Below are 21,799 nucleotides of genomic sequence, written 5' to 3'. Positions count from 1 at the left end.
GATCAGGTGTACATTTTAGAAAAGTCACTCTCGAACTTGAACTGGAACCCAAGAGACCAGATAACAGTATTGGAGTCTTCCAGGTTAGAAATGATAGTCATAATATATTTACCCAGCTGTAATTGTATGTATTTCTTGCCTTGTTCCCAAATGTCTTTAAAACTAAATTAGAAATGGGGAATCCGAAATGTCACTTAATTCTAATAAAATGTTGAGATTCATGCAGCTCCTGTCCCAGGTTGTGTTCCCTAGGAAGCAAGTGCTAGTGATGGAGATTAATGTGTAGGAGGCTTACCAGGGAGTGTTCTTGGAACCATCAGCTGTGACAAGAAAGGGAAGGAAGGCAGACCAGGCAGAGGGTGAAGGTGGCAGGCTGCCATGCAGTCCCCAAAAGGCCTCAGCTGACACCATGGAGAGTTTGTTTAGTCTGCAAACATTACTCAGTACCTACTCTTTGCTTGGCAGTGTGGGAAGCACTCTAGGTGATGGAAAATAAGACAGTACTTAGGTCAAGTCTGATGTAGAACTAAACAGAAGAATTTCTTGATTAGGAACATTTGGGGGCTAGCCTGTTAGGTCATTTGGTTAGAGCACAGCCTTTTAACACAAGGTTAAGGGTTTGGATCCCCATACCAGCCAGCCACCAAAAAAAAAAAAGGAGTATTTGAGGAATCTATCCCAAGAAGTCTTAGGATGGTCAGTGGACGGAAGATGAAGTTTTTATATGCAGTGCCTTTAATTTTATATAATTATGGCAATATTTATTGAACACTTAACTATCTGCTAAGTTCTTTGTGTGTAATATGGCAATATTTATTGAACACTTAACTATCTGCTAAGTTCTTTGTGTGTATTAAATCATTTAACTCTCATAACAATCTTTTGAGGTGTCCTGTTATCCCAGGTTTTATAGATGATGAAACAAGTATTGACCATCAGTAAGTTGCCCAACATCTCACAGCTAGTTAGTGTTGGTCTGAAAAACAATCCCAGGTTATCCAAGGAAGTCGCTCTGTGCTATACGGCCAGCCTCTACATAGTCTGAAGCAACTTAGTAAAGTTGATTTTATTATGGGACATAGAAGAATGCATTATTTGATAAAAATGATTTTTAATAAAGGTGACTTAATGAGCTGTTTCTGATTATAGCCTTTACATAATCATAAAATTAGATTTAAAGTTAGCTTGTGGCTCATTCTTTCTAATTGTCATATTCTCCATAATTGATGACTGCTTTTTAATTCTTTTTTTTTTTTTTTTTTTTACATTTTAGACTGAATTTGCACTTTTGTTCTTTCTGGCATATATTAATGAACTGTACCTTAATGAAGACAGTATAGTAAAAGCAAAATTTTGTTTTATTGATATGAGAAAAGCTATAGAAGTAACTCGCATTTAATGCAACTTTTTCCCTTTTGGAAATTTCAGTATATACTCTAGAAATGAGGGGGAAATAAATAAATCCCTTGTTAACACCTTAAGCATAATAAAAACAGTTATTTTTCACGGTTTTTCTTATTGTGAGTTCATCAGCCGTATTAACTTGTTTTATGGGTCTGTAACAATGCACTATACATTTCAAGTTTCATAAACATCTCTGCCCCAAAGCAGCAACATAATAATATGAATCTATGCTATGTCAAGATTAATGTTTTGTTATTTTCCTAGGTATATTTTATGTGCTTGCCTTGTAGGCCTGTAATTTATTTCCATAACTTCATTATGTATCAGAATAACTGGTAAAAGCAAAACTTCAAAGTTACTATAATTTTTATAGCATAGTTTAAAATAGGTACTCACATGTATATTCATTTATTCCACAAATATTTGTTGAGCATTTACTACTGTCATTCTTGGTGTCTTTGTGCAGCTTATATAATAGTGGAGAGAAAGGTAATTAACAAATAAATAACTAAAACGTATAGTATGTCAGAGGTGTTGAAGGTAAGAAGTGCTAGCATTGCCAAAGGAGAATAGAGGGTCTTGGGATTGGTTAGAACCAGAAGCAGTTTAAAATAAGGTAGGCAAGGAAGGCCTCATTGATGAGACATTTGAGCAAAGACTGAAGAATATGAGCAAGCGAGCCATGAGTTTGGGGTTAGAATGGTTGGGCATTTAAATCCTACTAGAGATGTGGATGGATTAATTTTTTTTTTAAGTTCCTATGACATTACTTATGGTAATATATTTTCAGTAAATCACATGTAAAAGGGCTTTGTAGAATGCAGTAAATACTCCAGTATATACCAAACAAATGTATGCTGCTTTTTGTCTGTCATTCTTTCAACATGTGAGACCAATTTCCGATCTAATTAGTATAGAGAAGCTCATTGAAAGTAAGGAAGCACATATCCTTCTGCTACTTGTTATTTTCATTTCCAGCCTCATAAAGACCCGCCTAAACATGAATATGGTTCATTTATATAGAAGAACCTTTTGATTTAGTCAAAATAAATTTTGAGAAAATATGTTCTGCTTCATGAGAGCATTTAAAATTCTAATTAGATGTTAAATTATCTCATAGATGAGAAAGAAGAGGGTATCCTGGGAAGCATATTATTACCTAGTTTTCAGATAGCTATGCTTACCTCTGAGGATCACATTAATCGCAAATATGCTTTTAAGGTAAGGAAATAATTGTTTTTTTATTCTGTGTTTGAAACTTGCAATGATGAAAAAATGGGTATTGATCCATTGATGATTACAAAATGATATGTCAGTTACAATGATTCTTATGTTTAAAATGTATTAATTAATAGTCTTATGGTTATGTAGGAGAGTCTTCCTTTAATTAGGGGCTACATGCTGAAATAGTTAGGGGTCAAGTGTCTTCATGTGTATGCTTTCAAATGGTTCTAGATAAAGCAGATGTGTCAAAATGCTAATAATTGATGAATGCAGCTATGGATGTCCTGGTGATCATCGTACTGTTCTTTCGAAGATACTGCATGTTTGAATTTTTTTCTTACTAAATTTGGGGGGAGAGTACTATAAGAGACAACAACTGTGTTTTTCAGCATATTATATGTACATTAATTACTTTATAGAATAATTGTAAGGATGTTCTTAGGCCCAAGTGCATCTTGATCATCAGGAACTTTGTAGAGAATATTAAAATTGAGACTTACTAAATCCAAGCAGACCTGAGATCCCCTCCCCTGAGTAACAATGCCCACCCATCTCCGTAATACTGCTGGTTTGTGAATCACTCTCAAGCAAGAGGCTGCTTTAATGCTAAGTTGGTAGTTTTTTGTTTTCAAAAACCATACTGCATTCTTTGCTTTATGATTATGGCTAAAATAAATTTCAGAGGTTACTTATTTTTTATGTCAGTTTTAAGTTAAGAACTATAAAGGGTTTAATGTAGAAATTTTATTTTAAGGGAAAGCGGAGAAAATGATAACAAATGCCGTCATTTAGCAATGAAAATGTTTATACTGGTAGAAAATGGATTTAATTTTAAATTCCCATCCACTTTTAAAGAATGCTCAGGACTGCAGTTGATTTACAGCTTTTGCTAATTACTGTGTTACGTTATTAGCTATGGAGAAAAAATCAGGGAGGATATACTGCTGGGTCAAGGAAGTTGGGTATTGGCTGGCCTCAAAGAGAGACTAATATTTGAGCATAGACCTGAGGATAAGAGGGGAGTTGCTTTATATGCAAATGAACTTTATCAAAATAAATTTTATCAACAGTATAAACCAGAGCAACAGAATTAAAGTACACATGTAGAACAGTATGATATTAACACTGTTATTTGGCCATGGGTTTAAACTTTTTTGTTTGCTTGTCAATTTAGCAAATGTTTATTGAATTTATACTATTTGTAGGAATTTTGCTGGGTTCTTAGACTTTTTAAAAAAATACTAGAATGTTAAAATAGCAATAAACATGACCACGCATGTTAAATATATTTTCTTTAATTATTTGGTTTAATTTTGATTTTATCTGGAACAAGAATAGTAATTGCTGTTTCAAATTCTCTCTTCTGTGGTGGTGTTTCTTCTGAATTTATGAGCTGCTTTACTACTAATTCTGTTGACACTGATACTACTGCTTATTGAAATGGTAAGTAGATGATTACTGAACACAAGCATGGAACTTAAAGCTAGATTGGGTACTTCAGCATCATCTAGTAGATACTTCTGTGTGACAGATGGCAAGCATGGGTGGAGTTTGTTAGTATCTGAGGCATGGCTAGAACTGGATCTTCTTACCACCAGCCCAATGTTCCTTCCCTTGACCACAGATATGGCCAGTGGTCTTTATTCATTTTTCCAAAACCCCACTCAGAGAGTCCAGTGACACTTTGCGGTGTTTTCAGTTGTTTTAACAACATAAAGCATTTGAGCTATTTTGAGTTTTTTCCATAGATAATCTTATATCTCTTACACCGTGAAGTGAGATTTGTTGGTTACATAGTTATTTTGATGACTGTGCTTATTGAATTTATCTGTATCCTAGAAAAGATTTTAAAGAGGCTAATTTGTCATTGTAGATAAAGCTGGTAGTCAAGATCTTGGAGTAAAGTGTGTAGTTCAGATTTATTCCTCTCATCTTTTTATATTTGGCAGACTAATTGCGTACTTAGTTTAACTCTTCCCTTTACCTTATTTTTCTAGGCTGAAATAGCCTTTATTTTTCCTTGTCTTTGAATGTCTAACAGGAAACTGTCACAGTCATTTTGAAATGGAAATTTAAAATGTTCCCCCCATACAATTCCCTACCTCAACTTTTTTTTTCCTTTTGCTTTGATACAACTACTGCTGCTGTTCAGGTCTGGCATGTCAGACCAGGGGTTAAGATGGACATTCAGTTCTCACACCTTGTGTAGTAGTCTGTCATCAGCATCTTCTTTATTTTGTTTTCCTTCTGTTTCTGTGGTACAGAGGCAGATTGAGCCACCATAAAGAAAAAAACCTACTTACCATTTTACATAATCTTTTCTCTTGAACCTAAAATATTTACATTTTAACTCTGAAACTTGAAAAGAAATACTGTTTTGGATCACGTACAAATCTGTTATGTTTGTATGTAGCTATCTATAAGGATTCTACAAAACACTTTAACGGCAGCATCTTTTGAAGACTAAAGAAATTGCTAACACAAGAAATGCCATAACATGTACATTTCAATTAATTTTGTTGCTGGTTGCTCTGGAACATAATTCTTGAAAATAGATGGGAATTGTAGTAAATGGAAATTGCTGAAGATGTGTACATGGAACAGACACCACTAAGGGCTTCATTTCTTACCTCCTCTTCTTCCTGTATACTTCTTAAACAAATTTAGAGTACACACAACTAAAAAAAAGGATAAAGTTAGGAGTAAAATAATAATATCCTTTTCAAGATTAATATTATATTTTCTCTTGTCATTTCTGTATCTCATATAAAGGACAAGTCTACTTTTTAAAGTATTTGATTGTAATGATCTATGCAAGGAACCACTTATCTTTTTTTCTTTTTCTTTTACAGAATCCCATATTTTTGTTTTAAATGATCCTGTCATTTTCAATCAGGCAGCCCATCCAAACATGCGGACCTATTATTTCTGCACTGATACAGGAAAGGAAATGGAGTTGTGGATGAAAGCCATGTTAGATGCTGCCCTGGTACAGACAGAACCTGTGAAAAGGTAAAGGCTTGTAGGAAAAATAGCGGTATCACCACTTCCATTTTATCCCATGGCTTGCAAGTATGTCGTTATCATAGTACATATCATTTCAGTAGTCATGATACAAAATCATTTTCTCCTCAAAAAGCAAGGATTAATTCATGTTCTGTATTAAATAAGTATACCTTCTGTTAGTTTGAGGTACCACCTACATTTTTATTCCACTTTTCCGCTTTATTCATTTTCACCTATTGGTGTGCTGGGGTGAATCCAGAATCCTAACATTCAAACCACATGTTCTTTCTTCTTACAGAATTACCTTTAATTTCCGGTAAGTACATTTTTAATTGTTATCTTAAAGCTGCACAGATTTTTATTCTTCAAGACAGTGGTTTTTAAGATCCTAAATCTTAGAAGAGAATTTATTTTCATGAAGTTAATTTGTGTTTTTATATTATGTTGATGTTTTTGATGTTTGATAAATGACAATAAGACATTTTTATGAGTTTAATTTCTTCAGCATTTTCTTTTTCATTCTGATTGTTTTATGATGAATGTCTCCAGAAAATACTTCATCAAACATTTAGATTATTTCTGCATATATTTACTTCTTGATGAATTGTACATTCTTTATAATATAAATATGTGCTGTTAAAATTGATCCAAGTGTCATTTTTTTTCTGCTTGAAGATAGAAATTATTTTAATATTCTTCAACTATATTAAGAACTAGTCAGGGGAAATTTGTTTCTCAAACTAGGTTAAATAGGAGTAGAATAATATGCTTTTTTAAAAAAGTATATTCCTGTAATTTGAAGATTAATGATACAATTAAATTTAGTTTCCAGTCAGTGACAATTGAGTTCATATCTTACATAAGGAAAATGTTAATGTGCAAGCTTGGTCTTTTTCCCTCTTCTTAGGAAATCAAGGCATTGTTACAGTGTACGTCATTAGTCCCTTTTTTCCCCTTTTTTCAGAGTGCATGTTAATAAAGTCTTTTGTTTTATTGGCTAATATATACATCATATACATATATAAGTATGTGCACTTTTTAAATTTCTAGTTCAAATCAAGTTAACCGATCACTAGTAATTACAGCTGGGAAAAACATAGAAAGAAATGAAAGAGGGCCCAAGAGGGCTGTAGGACACCTATTTTTAAGAAAAACCACCTCAAACCGTATGCATATTCTAGGTCAAGAACCAATAGAAGGAAAATCTGTTTTTGGAATTCCATGTGTAAAAATTACCTGAATGAACATAAAGGTGAGGTGTTAGCACTGATAACTAGAGAAAATGTGAAGGTGAAAAGAATTAATTGAAAATCTTCAGTAATTTTGACTTCAAAGTAAAATTTTTAGGGAATGTTTGAAGTACAGAAATCAATATTACTATTTCCAGATAATTTCAACATTGTAGTTATACTTTTCTCAGAATTTCAACTTATTCCCATTTTCTTTTATTGACTTTACCATTCTAAAAACTAGTATCTACTCATAATTTGGGATGATAAAGATGACAGTTGATTTTTTTCGTTTAATTTCTGGCGACCTTATAGTTTATTGATTATGTACCCATAATAATTTTCAGCCAGTCGTGTTGGTGTAATTTGCTCAGGTAGCCAGAAATTATTGAATACCACCAAATGCACAGCCTGGAGTCAGTCCCTATTATCCTGTAGAAATTATGTCCTTTCTTCTGCTCCTGTGGAAGTAGTTTTATCCTGCCCTCTTAGGTTTAGTCATTCAAAGTGAAGGTACCTAATTATTGTAATATTTCATTTCAGAAGTACAGGGAAATTTTGGTTTTATGGAAATGGGCTCCCTTTGCAGGATGGCCAGGATACTTAAAAGATTTATCAGGGCATATCACCTAAACAGTTTTTAACTAGATAGTTCATTTCTTCTAAATTCATAAAATGTTTCACCTATTAACTACAATTCATAGTCCCCTAGGTGTTCAGATCATTGATAGCATAAAAAAATGTAATATACTTTCTCTGAACAATTGTCATCTCCAGGCCCATTATTTTCACTTTATGTCTCTCAGTGTGTTTTCTACAATACTTTAAATGTCACTTTTTAAAATTAGATCACAAGTTTTACATTATTTGTTATCTGAGCATACTTTTCTGAGTCAGCTTTGTTACATTTACAGAAAAGTCATCATATGTGTCTTTTTTGATTATATTTCTTCAATGATAAATCTTTTGAAAAAATAAAGAGAAAAAAGGCTCTACAGTTCTAATTTAAAATAATAGCTTTAGGTAGACTAAAGGTAAATAAGTTTTTAAAATATTTTCAGATATTTAACATTTAGTGTTAAAAATCACCTCTCCCCCAGAATTTACCAAGGATAAATATGTTTTTAGTATAAATGTTCAGACTTCTATCTTTCAAGGGAAAAAAGCTCCATAAATCGTCTTAGTAAAATTGCTTCCAATCTGGAAGCTCTGGTTTGTATCTAACCTAAATATATGGATAGTCCATAACTTTACTTCAAGAAAAATAGTCACATTTCTTTGCATTTTTTTCCTCAATGACTGTATTCTAAACTGTAGATATTTATATCTATATATCTTCATTTAAGTTTAATTAAGTAAATGTATATGGGTGGATGTATTTTTCACATAGCACAAAAAGTGGCAGCAATACCACACTTAGGATCTAGTAAGAGCTTTATTATGTACTGAAATCTGGAAGGTTGGCCGGTTTCTGAGAGGCCTCCCAGAGTGGCATGATATTGGTAGTTTCATGCAGACCCACGCAACTCAGCTTGATCTTGTCAGAACCTGGAAATGCTTAGGCTCAGAGAAGCTGTTTCTCATCAAAAAGACTTAGATATGGCAACTGGAATGATGAGCAGTAAAACTTTCTAGTGGCCCAGACACATGCTGTTAACTCTACCTTTTTTTTTTTTTTTTTTTTTGGTGGGCAGATAGACATGGGATACCTGATTCTAATCCAAAATTGATTGATAAGGTGGAATAATAAATGGTAATAAGGTCTGAGCTAGCCACTGATTAACTCATCTGGTTCTTACAACAACCCTATGACCTTGGTTCTGTAGTTTTACCCATTTACCAGAGGCAATTGAGGCACTGTAAGTTTCTGCACCTTGTCCAAAGACACAGCTGGTAAGAGGTAGAGTTGCAAGCTGAACACATGCAGCCAGCTCCAAGAGCTCTGAAACAATACTCAGATCCTCTTGAATACAAAGAGAATCAGTCATATCGTTCAAATCTTTGATAACATCAGGCTGTAATTTCCTGTTGCAGCCATTTTACAACCAGACTCATGTTTATCTCATGATGAGCTAGCCCTCTTGGCTGGGAGTCATCCTGTTTATTCCAAATGGCTAGCTACTAGTCCATTAACTGTGGGTTTTGTGGTTTAACTGTCAAAGGGCAATCTTACTTGCTTTTTTATTTCCAGATTTCTAATGGTGGGGGCACACATTATTTTTTATCCTCCGGTATTTAAATACTTCTTTTAAGTTTTCTTCTATCCCTTTCTGTTTATACGTTCTGGTGTTGTGCTTGTGCTTGAAAGTTAATACCCCACCACATTGGGGATTTGTGCAGACTTGTCCCTCTGTAACTCTTTCTGGGTTTTCTGTTTTGGGGGTTGATTGTTTGTTTGTTTTCATACAGTCAAAATTTTCCTAGATTGAATCCCAGAAATAACAAATGCATTATTTCATCTGCTTTACTGTGATTTTCATTTCTGATTTCAGAGTGGACAAGATAACATCTGAAAATGCACCAACTAAAGAAACCAATAACATTCCCAACCATAGAGTGCTAATTAAGCCAGAGGTCCAAAACAACCAGAAAAATAAGGAAATAAGCAAATTTGAAGAAAAAAAGGCATTAGAAGCTGAAAAATATGGATTTCAGAAGGATGGTCAAGATAGACCTTTAACAAAAATTAATAGCGTAAAGTTGAATCCTGTGCCATCTAACTATGAGAGTGGGTCAACATGCGTGGCTCAGACTGTACACTACAGACCGATCAATTTGAATAGTTCAGAGAGCAAAACAGTCAATGTTAGCCTGGCAGATCTTAGAGGTGGAAATCACCCAAATACAGGGCCCATACACACAGAGGCTGATCGAGTCATACAGAGAACGAATTCAATGCAGCAATTGGAACAGTGGATTAAAATGCAGAAGGGGAGGGGTCATGAAGAAGAAACCAGGGGGTAAGTGTCTTGTCATTATGAACCCAGGTTTCTTTGATACTGTGTTGGTGGAGATGGGTTTCTGAGCTACCAATTAAAAGAATTGGTTTAAATTATATGTTTCAGATATTACAGCTTCATATGGCAATGTTTTTTTTCATGGTTATTTAATTTGTACATTTAATCTATGTATTTTTGGTAAATGTTTATTTTATTTTATTTTTCGTTGCCTTTTTTTTTTTTTTTTTTTTTTTTTTTTTTTTAGCAGCTAGCCAGTATAGAGAACTGAAACCTTGACTTTGGTGTTACAGGGCTGTGTTCTAACCAACTGAGCTAACTGGCCAGCTTGATATTACAGCTTCACTACTGTATCTTTTGTTTATGGTGATCACATACAAGTATTTTTTCTCTGTCTCTCGTTCTGTCACCCAACTTTGCTAATGGCAAGGAGTCATCCTCTGTAGCCTAGCACAAGGGAAGGCTTAGGTTGTAGGTAGAGATCAAGTTTGTTTAGGATAAGGAAGAAAGCAAGTTCTATCCTCCTACCCCACCCCTGTGTTCTCCCCCCATCACTATCATCTCCTGGCATTCTGAACTGTGATTAGCCAGTGAAAATTTGTCTCCAACCTCCCAACTACCCTTCTGATTGTTCTCCATTAGCAGCTTCTGCGGTCTGGTACAATGCAAGGAGCTCCTGATGAGACAAGTAATGTGGGGTCAGTGAACGCTTATTGCTCTCTAATTCTGTCTCCTTCCTTGGCTTTCTTTAAATCAGAATGTACATGACTAAGTACTAGATTTGTTCATCTGAGTATTTATTCATTCACACATGCAGTTGATCTTCATATACAAGGATACTTCAAAAAGTTTGTGGAAAAGTGCAATTAAAACCTAATACTAATCATTCCATAAACTTTTTGAAGACCCCTTGTATTTATTGTACAACTGCTATATGCTAATTGTGGGGCCAGAAAGTAGAATAATGGAAAGATATAGTCCAGGTTCTCACAAAGGTAATTGTCTAGTAGAGGAGGCAGGTGAATAAGCAAATCCAATATAGTGTGACAAATACAATGAAGGAAGAACAGAGTGGTATAAGAACACATTTTAGGGACAACATGGTCCTAAGCATTCAGAAGTCAGGGAACCCTTCCTGAAGGAAGAAAAATACAAGCTGAGATTCAAAGAATGACATGCTTATTTTGGCTTAGATATGCAAATTTCCAGGGTTGATAGGGGGCAGAGAAAGGAGTAAAAAGAAGTCTAGAATGGCTTAGTGTAACCGCTGTGATAACAGGTGAAGAACAAAGCCAGAAGAGATACATTCAGATTGCTGTTTCAGGAAGATCACTCTGGCTTTGCAATTTGGACAGTGAGTTGGAGCAAGTTCAGAAGTTACTTGAGTAACTGGACTGAGGAGAGGAAGGGGATGTATTCAGGATATAATTGACAAGACTGATTGCTTCTGTGTGTTTGGTTGCAAACTAGTCTTGCTCATGACCAAGTTTGAGCAATTGAGGGAAATCAAGAATGACACCCTGCTTTTTGGCCTGGGCAATTAGAGTGGTATGGTGCCTTTCACCACATAGAGAAGATTTGGGAAAAGACAAAGACAAGAGACAGGTTAGATTTGAAGTGTCTGTGAGTCTGTATCTTCAAAGAGAGATCTGAATTTGAGTACAAGTTAGTGTCATCAATATATCAAAAGTAATTGAAGGTAAGTATTAGAGTAGATAAATTCATTCAGTGAGGAATCTGGATAAAAGAAAGATTCTAAGGGAAAGCCTGAAATAACATTTAAAGAGTAAAGCATGGGAAGGCTGCAAAGCAGACCAGGAAAAAAAAGAGGCCAGAGAAAATAGAGGAAAAGCAGGTGCCTATGGATGAGAAAATTTTACATTTTAAGAAGTACTTTAATGTACTTGTGCACATAAAAATTAATTGGAGTTATTGTAACTCTAACAAGAAAACCAGAAAACAGTGACATTAATGATATTTTAATTGAATGAAAATTAATTTATTTTATTTTAATAGTGAAACTTCTAAGGTATAGAAATGTCCTTCCAGTTTTGCTCGGTTGTGATGGCTGACATCTACAGTTGTCAACCGAAGTCTCTTTCAGGAGTGCAGCTCAAAAGCCTCGGCTTCATCTTTTGTTCTCTCCCCCAAGGCTGCAAAAATATCCTCCCTCCTGTGATGTATTGTTCACCTCAGTTTTCTTCTCCACCCTTAGAGCACACTTTTCTAATTTTCCAAAGAAAGAATTGTGAAAAATACGTGTTATATCAAAAATAAAATGTGAGGGCTGGCCAGTTAGCTCACTTGTTCTCCCCATACAAAAAGATGAGTATGTGAGGTAATGCATATGTTAATTAGCTTGATTTAGCCATTCCACAATGCATAGGTATTTCAAAACACCATGTTGTATAACATAAATATATACAATTTTTATTTGTCAATTTTAAAGAAAGGAAAAAATTAATGTGAATAAGTGCTCAAATTTTCCAGTAATCAGGGAGTTGCACCTTAAAAGAAACAATGAGATATTATTTTTCAATTACCAGATTGGCCAAAATTGTGAATAAATGCATGGGTAAATAAATTAAATTGATGTGGAATAAAATGACAGAAATGATTAAACTCATACATGACCAATGGGGAAATAATTAGATAGATTAGCAATAAAGATACAGGTAAAATTTGATTAGACAGAAAAGAAGCAAGAAATAGTTCTCGGGGAGGAAATGAAAAGGTGTTTGGAAATAAAGTATTCGCTTTCAAGGAAATAATAAAGAAAAGTATTCACTTTCAAGGAAATAATAAAAATCCAGATCAGAAGATTTGCTGATTCTATACCCATCAAGTTGAATATCACTTTCAAGAAGAATTACTTTCCTCAAATAAAATCATAACTTTCTTAAGTTCAATAGTGTATAGAGAGGTTCAACAAATATCTGGAAATTAGGGGATTTTTGTGAATCGTTTAAATGTTAGTTTTAGTCTCTTGATGGGTGTAATTAATATTTGTAACGTCTGTGACCTTCTTTCTTTTGAACGCAGACCAGCAGCTTCTGAAGGCTGGTCTTAGGTTATTTTGGTTTCTAAGTTTTCTCTGGGCTCCTCTTCTATCTTTGAGTTCACTGTGATGCCAGTTTCCATAAAATGCTGTTAGTTAGATGTTCTTTTGAAATGGCTAGAGTCCACTGTGGATCATTGAAAAATATCATGTACATTATTACATAAACATCATAAAATAGTCGTGATGTCTTATAATGAAATAAATTTTTAATGGGAGAAAGAAAATAATTGTAACTCATGGTATAATTCATTTTTTTAAAGTTTTATGAGAGGACTTCTTTTATTAATGTTCTGATAGAAAGAAAAAAGGTTTAATATCTAGTCAAATAGATCCCTGCATCTGTGAACAAAGCGTTAAAGTTTCATTGTGAGTGGCAGGCACTGTTAAAACTCATGGTGCTGTAAGCCATTGTTCTGCATGGCAGAGTCACAGGGACAGGGTTTTTATGGTGTTTGACAGGCAGCTGCTTGTGAATGGGGCACTAACTCGGATGAAGGAGCTTACAGTGTTCATTTCTTAAGCTTTCTCTTAAAAGTAAATCACACTTTGCTTAATTTGAATTTCTTTGGGGAAAATCACTGAAGGAAATTTTAGTTTTTGAAAAACAGGTCTCAAAATTCTAGAAAGTATATGGGGTAAAAATAAATTTACTTGATAACCTAATTTTCTATTAAAATTCCAAAAAGCGGGTCCAAAGATGGCAGAAGAACTTTTTAAACTTTGTAGTCATTAATTAAGTAAGCTTACTAGAAAAATAAGCTGCTGTTAATCATCATATGATGATGGGTTGACAGTTCAAGTTCAACATACATCTCTGCAGCAGGGTCCAGCTCACACATTATGAATGCTTCAGAGCACTGACAGGTAATTAGGTTTTCTGAACTATAATTTACACGTTATAAGAAGTTTTTAGTGTGTTTTAGATTGGTAATGTATGTCCCTTCCTTATATGAGTATGTTTCTGTGATATAGTTCAGTGCTTAATCTAGAGCCTTTTGTATATTGAGGCTCCTGTAGTATCTCTTGAATTTATGAGTGACTAAACAGACCAAAGTGTGTCAACATAAATTGCTTTAGGGCAGGGTCTCTGAATCAGCTTCCACTGGCTGACATACTTTCTAAGCAGAAAGCCACCTCTGGACTTTTTCCAGTTTCTGGCTTTCATATTATCAGAGAAGGTGAGGATGAGGAGAGAGACCAAGCAGAAAAAAATCAGAAATACGAGTATTAGAGTATTAGGTACCTTTTTCTCTCACTCCATCCCCAAAATCATCAGATGGTTGGACTAAATGCAGCTTCTTGTCTGGGGACATTTTGTTAAATTTTGAAGAAGTCTCTTTTTGAGTGTGAGAACCTGAAGAACAACCCAGTGAAGTCAGGCATGGGATTTTAGAGCTATAAGGAGACTTCATCATCAAATCGTCTTCTAGATCAGATAACAGAATCCCTGAAAGTATCAGTTGGCCAGTCAGCTAGATTTCAGTAGCATATGAAGGGCTCTCTAGCATTCTAAGATTATGTCCTTACTAATTTTTTGCTGTCTTTTTATTTTTAATTAAGTCATTGTGATAGACCAATAAAGTTTTTTTTTTTTTTTTTAAATAATGTTTGTACCTTTGGCAAAATTAAAAAACAGGGATTATTTTATTTTTTCATTAAATCTGAAATTATGGGAACCACTGGCATAATGAAAAGCGTGCTTTAGGAATTAGGAGACCTACATTTTAGTTCTTGCCAGCCCCCAAACTCTGTAACCCAAAATATTAAAAGAAGTAGGAGAATATGCTCTCTTGGGATTTCCCCCCCCACCCCTCACCATTCTGAGTCCCAGAAGATGTAGCTCATCTAAGGTCTAAGTACTCAATAGGAAAGTAAGAATTACCCCTCCCCCCCAAAAAAGGTGTATATAACATGAGACTTTCTCTTTGAATAAAGGTAACATTAGTTTACCTTTGTTGCAGGGATTTTATTATTAGTGTGCCTCATAGCCCTGGAGGCACCCAATTCATTATGCCTGATCACAGTGAAATCTTTTTTTGTACATTAGTATTTATGCATTGTTACTGACAACAAGTCTTTGGTCAAAAGAAAGGTCTGACATCCAGATTATCAACCAAGGATTCCCAGATTATGAAGAGTGTGGTCAGGTAACTAACATATCAAGTCTTTCACTCTTTCTGGTTCATGTAATCACCAACATCTCTGACATTTTAACACCCAATAGGAAAAATCAGAATATTTCGTAGTTGTGTATGCACAATTCCAAAATATACTCTATAGCGAAAGAAGAGGTCAGGAAACCTGGGTTCATGGGGTCCCAAGTCTCCCACACCTTTAGTTTAATGAATTACATTCACTTCGATATTAGTGTATAAATTTATGCCCATGGAGATGGTAGCATAGGATGAATACGTTTAGAATTTGAATTGTTACTATACCTATCTCTGAGATAATGAGGAAATACAAATGCTAACTTTATATAAAATTTTTAATTGACTTTTAAAAATCATTTTCATATCATGTATTTGACCTAGTATGGTTAGCACGAAGACAGTTTTGATAAACTCAGAATAGTATGTTTATCAGTGTTTTTTTTTGTTTTGTTTTGTTTTGTTTTTAAAAGATGACCAGTAAGGGGATCTTAACCCTTGACTAGGTGTTGTCAGCACCACGCTCTCCCAAGTGAGCCACGGGCCGGCCCTATCAGTGTTTTTTTTTTTTTTTTTTTTTTTTTTAAATAGTACACTAAAATTTTATTTTATTCTTTCATTTTAGGAAATTGTAATAATACATGCTTAGTAATATGCAATTATGTATCCAATTCCAAAAATTGGCATTTTTAAAGAATTATATTTTACATGCTAATGTATATGAGGAATTTTTAGATTGCTTTAAAAAGGTCATTCTCCCCTGACACCACCACCAAAAAAAGGTATTGATAACCACTTACATTCCAATGGAATATTACTATGCTGGAAATGCTGTAAAATTTCTGAGATTGCAATTTTATATCTGAAATATTATCATTTTTAACTTTTTTTGTCTTTAAATAGTAAAATTCTGAGCTTTATCTTCAAGTCATTTTCATTTTTCAAGTTAGGAAAAGTTATGAAAGGAAGTTATTTTTTCAAACCACAAATGTACTGAGACTTAAACAGCCATGCTTTCTGAAGGAAGAAGTACAACAGACTAGTCAGCGTCCACCTGCAATAGTTCATTTCCTGTCTTTATGGTCCACACACAGAGCTAGAAAACTTCCATATTCCATTTATATACAGAAATTCTATATAATTGTTCTGATGAGATGTATGAAAATGAGATTCTGGGAGTTTATATATGTAGAAACAAAATATAGGGACAGGTTTGAAATAAGATCTTGAACATTCATATCTTGAACTCAAGTGAAGTATAATAAGTACTTTTTCTTCTTTAAGCCAAACTGTACATTGTGTGGAATTAATAGTCTTTTTATGTAATTGACATAGATGCTGTTTACTTAATGTATTGAGTTCATCAAATTGAATTTCATAAAAAGATTAAAATCTGTTAATACTTTATACCTTGTATAACATTTCAATCTTTTACAAAGTATGTCCCAATATATATTTTACTTACTAGAAGAAATATACTCTAATTGAGAATTTGGGAAACAACTGTCTCCTTCATTTTTATATTTCAGTTATTTTTTTTTTTTTATTTTAGAGTAATTTCTTACCAAACATTACCAAGAAATATGCCAAGCCACAGAGCCCAGATTATGGCCCGCTACCCTGAAGGTTATAGAACACTCCCAAGAAACAGCAAGACCAGGCCTGAAAGTATCTGCAGTGTAACCCCTTCCACTCATGACAAGACAGTAGGACCTGGGGCAGAAGAAAAACGGAGGTCGATGAGAGATGACACAATGTGGCAGCTCTACGAATGGCAGCAGCGTCAGTTTTATAATAAGCAGAGCACCCTTCCTCGACATAGTACTTTAAGTAGTCCTAAAACCATGGTTAATATTTCTGAGCAGACAATGCACTCTATTCCCACATCACCTTCCCATGGGTCAATAGCTGCTTATCAGGGATACTCCCCTCAACGAACGTATAGATCAGAAGTGTCTTCACCGATTCAGAGAGGAGATGTGACGATAGACCGCAGACACAGAGCCCATCACCCTAAGGTAAAATGTCTGCTAATTTTGTGTTAACTTGCTACTTTATAGATGCTGTGTTTTCTTTCTAATACATTATTCTTTTTAAATGTGGGAGATAAGAGAATAGGAAGAAGGTAAACAAGGCTGTTCTTTTTGGTTTAAAAACTAAAGAAAAATATTCTATAATGTCAAAATCTCGTGTGAAACCTAAGCTTGCAACACTTTATCTCTCAGGAGCACAGAAACAGTTCTTTTGAGCAGATGCTTATACATTCTTCTCTGCTTGATAGCGTATCTCATCAGATCTCCGTGTAGGTTAAGACCATATTATTGGCTCTTTACACACTTGCAAATTCTACACCTGCCCTCTTCTGGCATACCTACAGTCTTGTATCAGGCTCAACCTGTTCTTTGCTGGAATAAAAGTGTTAGCCTCATCTTCTAACCAGCTGAATGTATGGCGTATTGAGATATCTCCTTGGATACCCTATTTAATGTTAAACTAACAATGCATAATGGTATGTATACCTTTTAAAAAAAATAAGATGTAAATAGAGATCGTGTTTTAATTTGTATCTGAGGTTGGTTTAAACTTTGCTCAGTAGATTATTTGAAGTGAATCAGAGTGCTTTGTGTTAATAAGCTTTTCTTTTTTTTTTTGGAGGCAGCCCTCAACCTTGGTGTTGTAACACCACGCTCTACCCAACTGAGCTAACCAGCCAGCCCTAGATCAACTTTCCTTAATGCTAAAACAGTTGTTTTGATCAGTCAACCAGTAAGCAGCCAGTTCCCTAATGTCTATCCTAAACTTAAAAGAATGTCATTTTCTTTTTAATCCTAAAGAATTTATTTTATACCACTTTTAAATGTACCTTTTCTTTTTATCCTTAGACAGGCTGAATCCTTCAGTTAAATTGTTATGCAAAGCATTTGCTTAATATTTCCATAAATAAACATTTGTTAGAAATTAATAAGTCAATCAGGAATTTTCTTTTGAAGGAAGCTTTAGTTAAGTCACCAAAAATGGCTCACTTTAAACTCCATTGTAACAATGTTCAGTGTTTTGTCACTTTGTATATCCAAAGGCTAAATAATGTTATAAAAATAGAAACAATATGCAAGAAAAATCCAACTAATGTAACTTAATGTGTGGTTTTAAAGTGCCTAAATTACATACTCTGATGATTATTAGTATTTTTCATATTCTTGGCCAGAATATGTCATCCGTTTCAACAATAAATAGGAGGTGAATGTGTGCTTTCTGTTCATTTCCCAGCCTACAAAATGTCTACTACTACTACTCCTCCTCCCATAAAATTTCCCCAACATTTCCAAAATTTTTCTTTCAAACTCTTCTATCATCTTCCTTGATTGAGATCAATAGTTCTCAAAGTGTATAGTCCATGGACCCACGCGGGAAAGGGGATGGGTCTCTAAGTGTCCCATGACACTTCTAGGGAGTCTGTGAGCTCAGAAATATTGTTGTAGTAATAATAATAAGGCATTATTCATTGTGTTACCACTGGCCCTCATAGTGCAAAGCAATGGTGGGTAAAACTATTGGCATGTTAGCATAAATCAAGGCATTGACTCCAAACTGTACTAGCAATCATTGTATACTTCACTGCTACAAACTTGGAGTAAAAAATAGTAAAGTAGTAGGTTCACTTAAGGCTCCTCTTGAAGAAGTAGTAACAAAACAATTTTATTAGATGTTGTCCATTCATTACATATCATTTTAATATTTGATGACATGGGGATAATGCATAAAGCATTACTATTGCGTAACAAAGTACTGATGGGGGTCTCACGGAAAAACACGTGATTATTTGAGTTACCAGCTGAACTAGCTCCTTTTTGCATAGAGCACCATTTTTACTTGAAGGAACAGAAGACAACTGTCATTATTCAGAGTTGGTATTTGACAGACATACTTTCTCAAAGTGAAATGTTAATCTGTCACTTCAAACAAAACAAATGACAGTATTGTTGCTCATAACAACATTTGAGTTTTTAAGCAAAAATTAGAATTTTGGAAATCATGTACCTGCCATGCTGAGCTTGACAGCTTTTCAATGCTTAAAGATTGGAGATATTAACAAATGTGATTTTTGGATGTTGTATACTGAAATGTGTAACATTTGGAACATTGCATAACTCACTGAACCAATATTTTCTGGATGACCAGTGTTTAATATTAAAAAATTATGCATGGGTAAAATACTCATTTAAAGTACAAATAGACCAATGGATGTTAATGTAATAGAGTATCAAAAGTTCATTGTTATAGTTTCAGGTACCACTTTGCAACTAATCTTTAAGAAAGTACCACTTTTTTGAGCAGTATCAAAGATGAATATCTACAGTTACAAAAATCTATTAAAGTTCTCTTACCTTTTCCAGCTGTATATATCAAGGGTGGATTTTCTTCACATACTTCTATTAAAAGAAATTATCACAGTAGATTGAATACAGAAGCAGATATGAGAATCCAGCCAGACATTAAAGATTTGCAAAACTGTAAAACAGTGCTGCTCTTGTCACTAAATTTTCTTTTTAAGAATATAAAGGGTTCCTGAGACCAAAGAGTTTGAGAACTGCTGAATCAGACTATGTGAAATTACTCTGTTTATGAGCATCTGTATTTTAGTCAAACAAGAAATTTAAATGGTATTTTATAATATGAATTTAAGATTTCTCATCACTGACATTGACAAGGAAAAAACTTGACGATAGAATTATATTATGCCTTTACTTTCCTAGCATGTATATGTGCCTGACAGAAGGTCAATGCCAGCTGGCCTAACTTTACAGTCTGTTAGTCCCCAGAGCCTCCAAGGTAAAACGGTGAGTATGATATCTTTATTTACCATATCATGTTTTATTTATGTGCTAAATAAACTGTCAGAAGGCACGTATCTGGCAGTTTTTAAGCTTGAATTTTCAGAACTGTCTCCCAAAGATAAAATATGACTGCTTTTGTGGAAGAGATACTCATCAGAAGAATTTCTAATTATTTAGCCTTTTCAGTGTCTTAGTGGGTATCTTCCCCTAAATGTCTGCCTGCCTAGATAAAAGATTTGATTGTGAAGGTTCATTGTATAACTTAGGTGGATTTCTTTCCTTTGTTAATTCCATTATCCTTAAAACAGAAGTTGGAGTAACTCATTAGTGGAACAAATCCAGCAAGCAACCATTTTTAGTCAAACTGTAGATCTATTAAGAAGTTTTTCCTGTGAATTTTTATATAGATTAACTACATTAGAACAAGAAGAAACAGATTTACAGATCAGTAAACTGATTTACATATCAGCAGAGAAAGAAAGACTATAAAAATACTCTGTCAGAAAAAAAAAATACTCTGTCAAAGCAGTTGTTCACCATTATCATTTCATTGGCAGTGTTGTGTGCAAATTGGGAAGGAGATATGTTGCCAGGACATTACTGTTCTTCAAATTAAAAAGAAAAGAGGACTTTTTCTCACTTGTTTATTTTAATGACATTCTTTTATCAGTGGAACTGGCTTTATTATGAGTAGATAGTCTCAATTTTTGTGAAGATGTGATTTTAGCACCTCTGTTTAGTTGTTCACTATTTAAAATTCTCTTCCTGTAGTCAAAACAAATTTCATTTATATATTTTTTACAAACTTTTAATAATTTTATCTGTTACATGTTTTGGTGCAAGGAAATATTTCATGGATTTAAACTACTTGGAGTTTATCAATTAAAGGTTATAAATATTGCTTCATTAAAACTAAGAACTTTTAAATATTGGGTTGTTTTTGTTTGTTTGTTTGTTTGTTTGTTTTTAATGATGACTACTGAGGGGATCTTAACCCTTGATTTAGTGTTGTCAGCACCACAGTCTCCCAAGTGAGCTAACTGGCCATCCCTATGTAGGGATCTGAACCCGTGGCCTTGGTGTTATCAGCACCACACTCTCCCAAGTGAGCCACAGGCCGGCCCTTAAATATGGTAATTTTTAAACATTAGATTGTTGATCTGACAAAGAAACAGGCATTAATCATAAGGTAAATGCTAAATATATTGCAAAATTTTCTCTCTGCCTTTGCTCCCTCTAGTGGATATATAGCATAAAATTTATTTACCATTTCTCCGGGGTTTTTTGTTTGTTTGTTTTTGTTTTTTTATTTGGCCTCAAAATTTAAATATCTGGCAAACTCATTAGTATCTTACATGATTTTGAAAATCTCTTTATCTTTTTAGCTCCATATTTTTAAGGTATAGGGGTTCCTCTTTCAAATCTATTTTATTTTTTCTTTTTGGTGGCTGGCCTTTAGCTCCATAAATAACAAGCAAGAGTTTCAATATTTCCTTTTTTGGTATTTCTGTCAAATACATTCTGAGTCTTACAATATCTAAATTCCTTACCCCTCCCTGTCTTCCTGGCAAGACCTCAAGAGTTGGATGTGATGATCATGAGACAAGGACTGTCCCAGAATCATGAAATCACAAGATGTGGTTGGCATCAGAGCAAAAGCAGCTGCTCTTTTTCTTATGTGGTTTATTTTTTAAGTCACAAATGTTAAACATTCTTTGACCGGTTGATATAAAAGACTATTATCTTACCTCTATGGATACCTAGTTTTATCTAAAGAATCCAATAGTAACTGTAGTTTACTTTTATTGACACTTTTCTTATCTGAAGGCAATAATTTCTAATGTGATTTCAAATAACAGTTAAAAATTATTTCTGTCTGTAAAAAGGTGCATAGCAAATGAACAGAACAGAGGAGAGCTAGTGTAATGCTGTG

General features: G+C 34.1%; 1 protein-coding gene across 6 annotated transcripts in view; it reads left to right on the top strand.

The window, feature by feature from the left end:
- Positions 1–21,799, top strand: part of PLEKHA5 (pleckstrin homology domain containing A5) — a 236,786-nt gene that overhangs the window by 151,022 nt on the left and 63,965 nt on the right. For 3 of the 6 annotated variants that reach the window (XM_063075808.1, XM_063075806.1, XM_063075811.1), the window contains exons 8-13: positions 2,525–2,625; positions 5,525–5,640; positions 5,933–5,950; positions 9,356–9,823; positions 16,584–17,049; positions 19,786–19,869. In XM_063075808.1, the coding sequence (XP_062931878.1) occupies positions 2,525–2,625; positions 5,525–5,640; positions 5,933–5,950; positions 9,356–9,823; positions 16,584–17,049; positions 19,786–19,869 (1,253 nt within the window). Of the gene's footprint in view, positions 1–2,524; positions 2,626–3,966; positions 3,999–5,524; positions 5,641–5,932; positions 5,951–9,355; positions 9,824–16,583; positions 17,050–19,785; positions 19,870–21,799 lie in introns of those variants that run through there. The other 3 variants (XM_063075809.1, XM_063075807.1, XM_063075810.1) reach the window with 2 other exon arrangements.

The sequence above is a fragment of the Cynocephalus volans genome, chromosome 12 (genome assembly GCF_027409185.1).
Source record: "Cynocephalus volans isolate mCynVol1 chromosome 12, mCynVol1.pri, whole genome shotgun sequence".
Classification (NCBI taxonomy): domain Eukaryota; kingdom Metazoa; phylum Chordata; class Mammalia; order Dermoptera; family Cynocephalidae; genus Cynocephalus; species Cynocephalus volans.
Note: the sequence above shows the minus strand (reverse complement) of the source record. Positions and strands in the feature narration are given on the sequence as shown.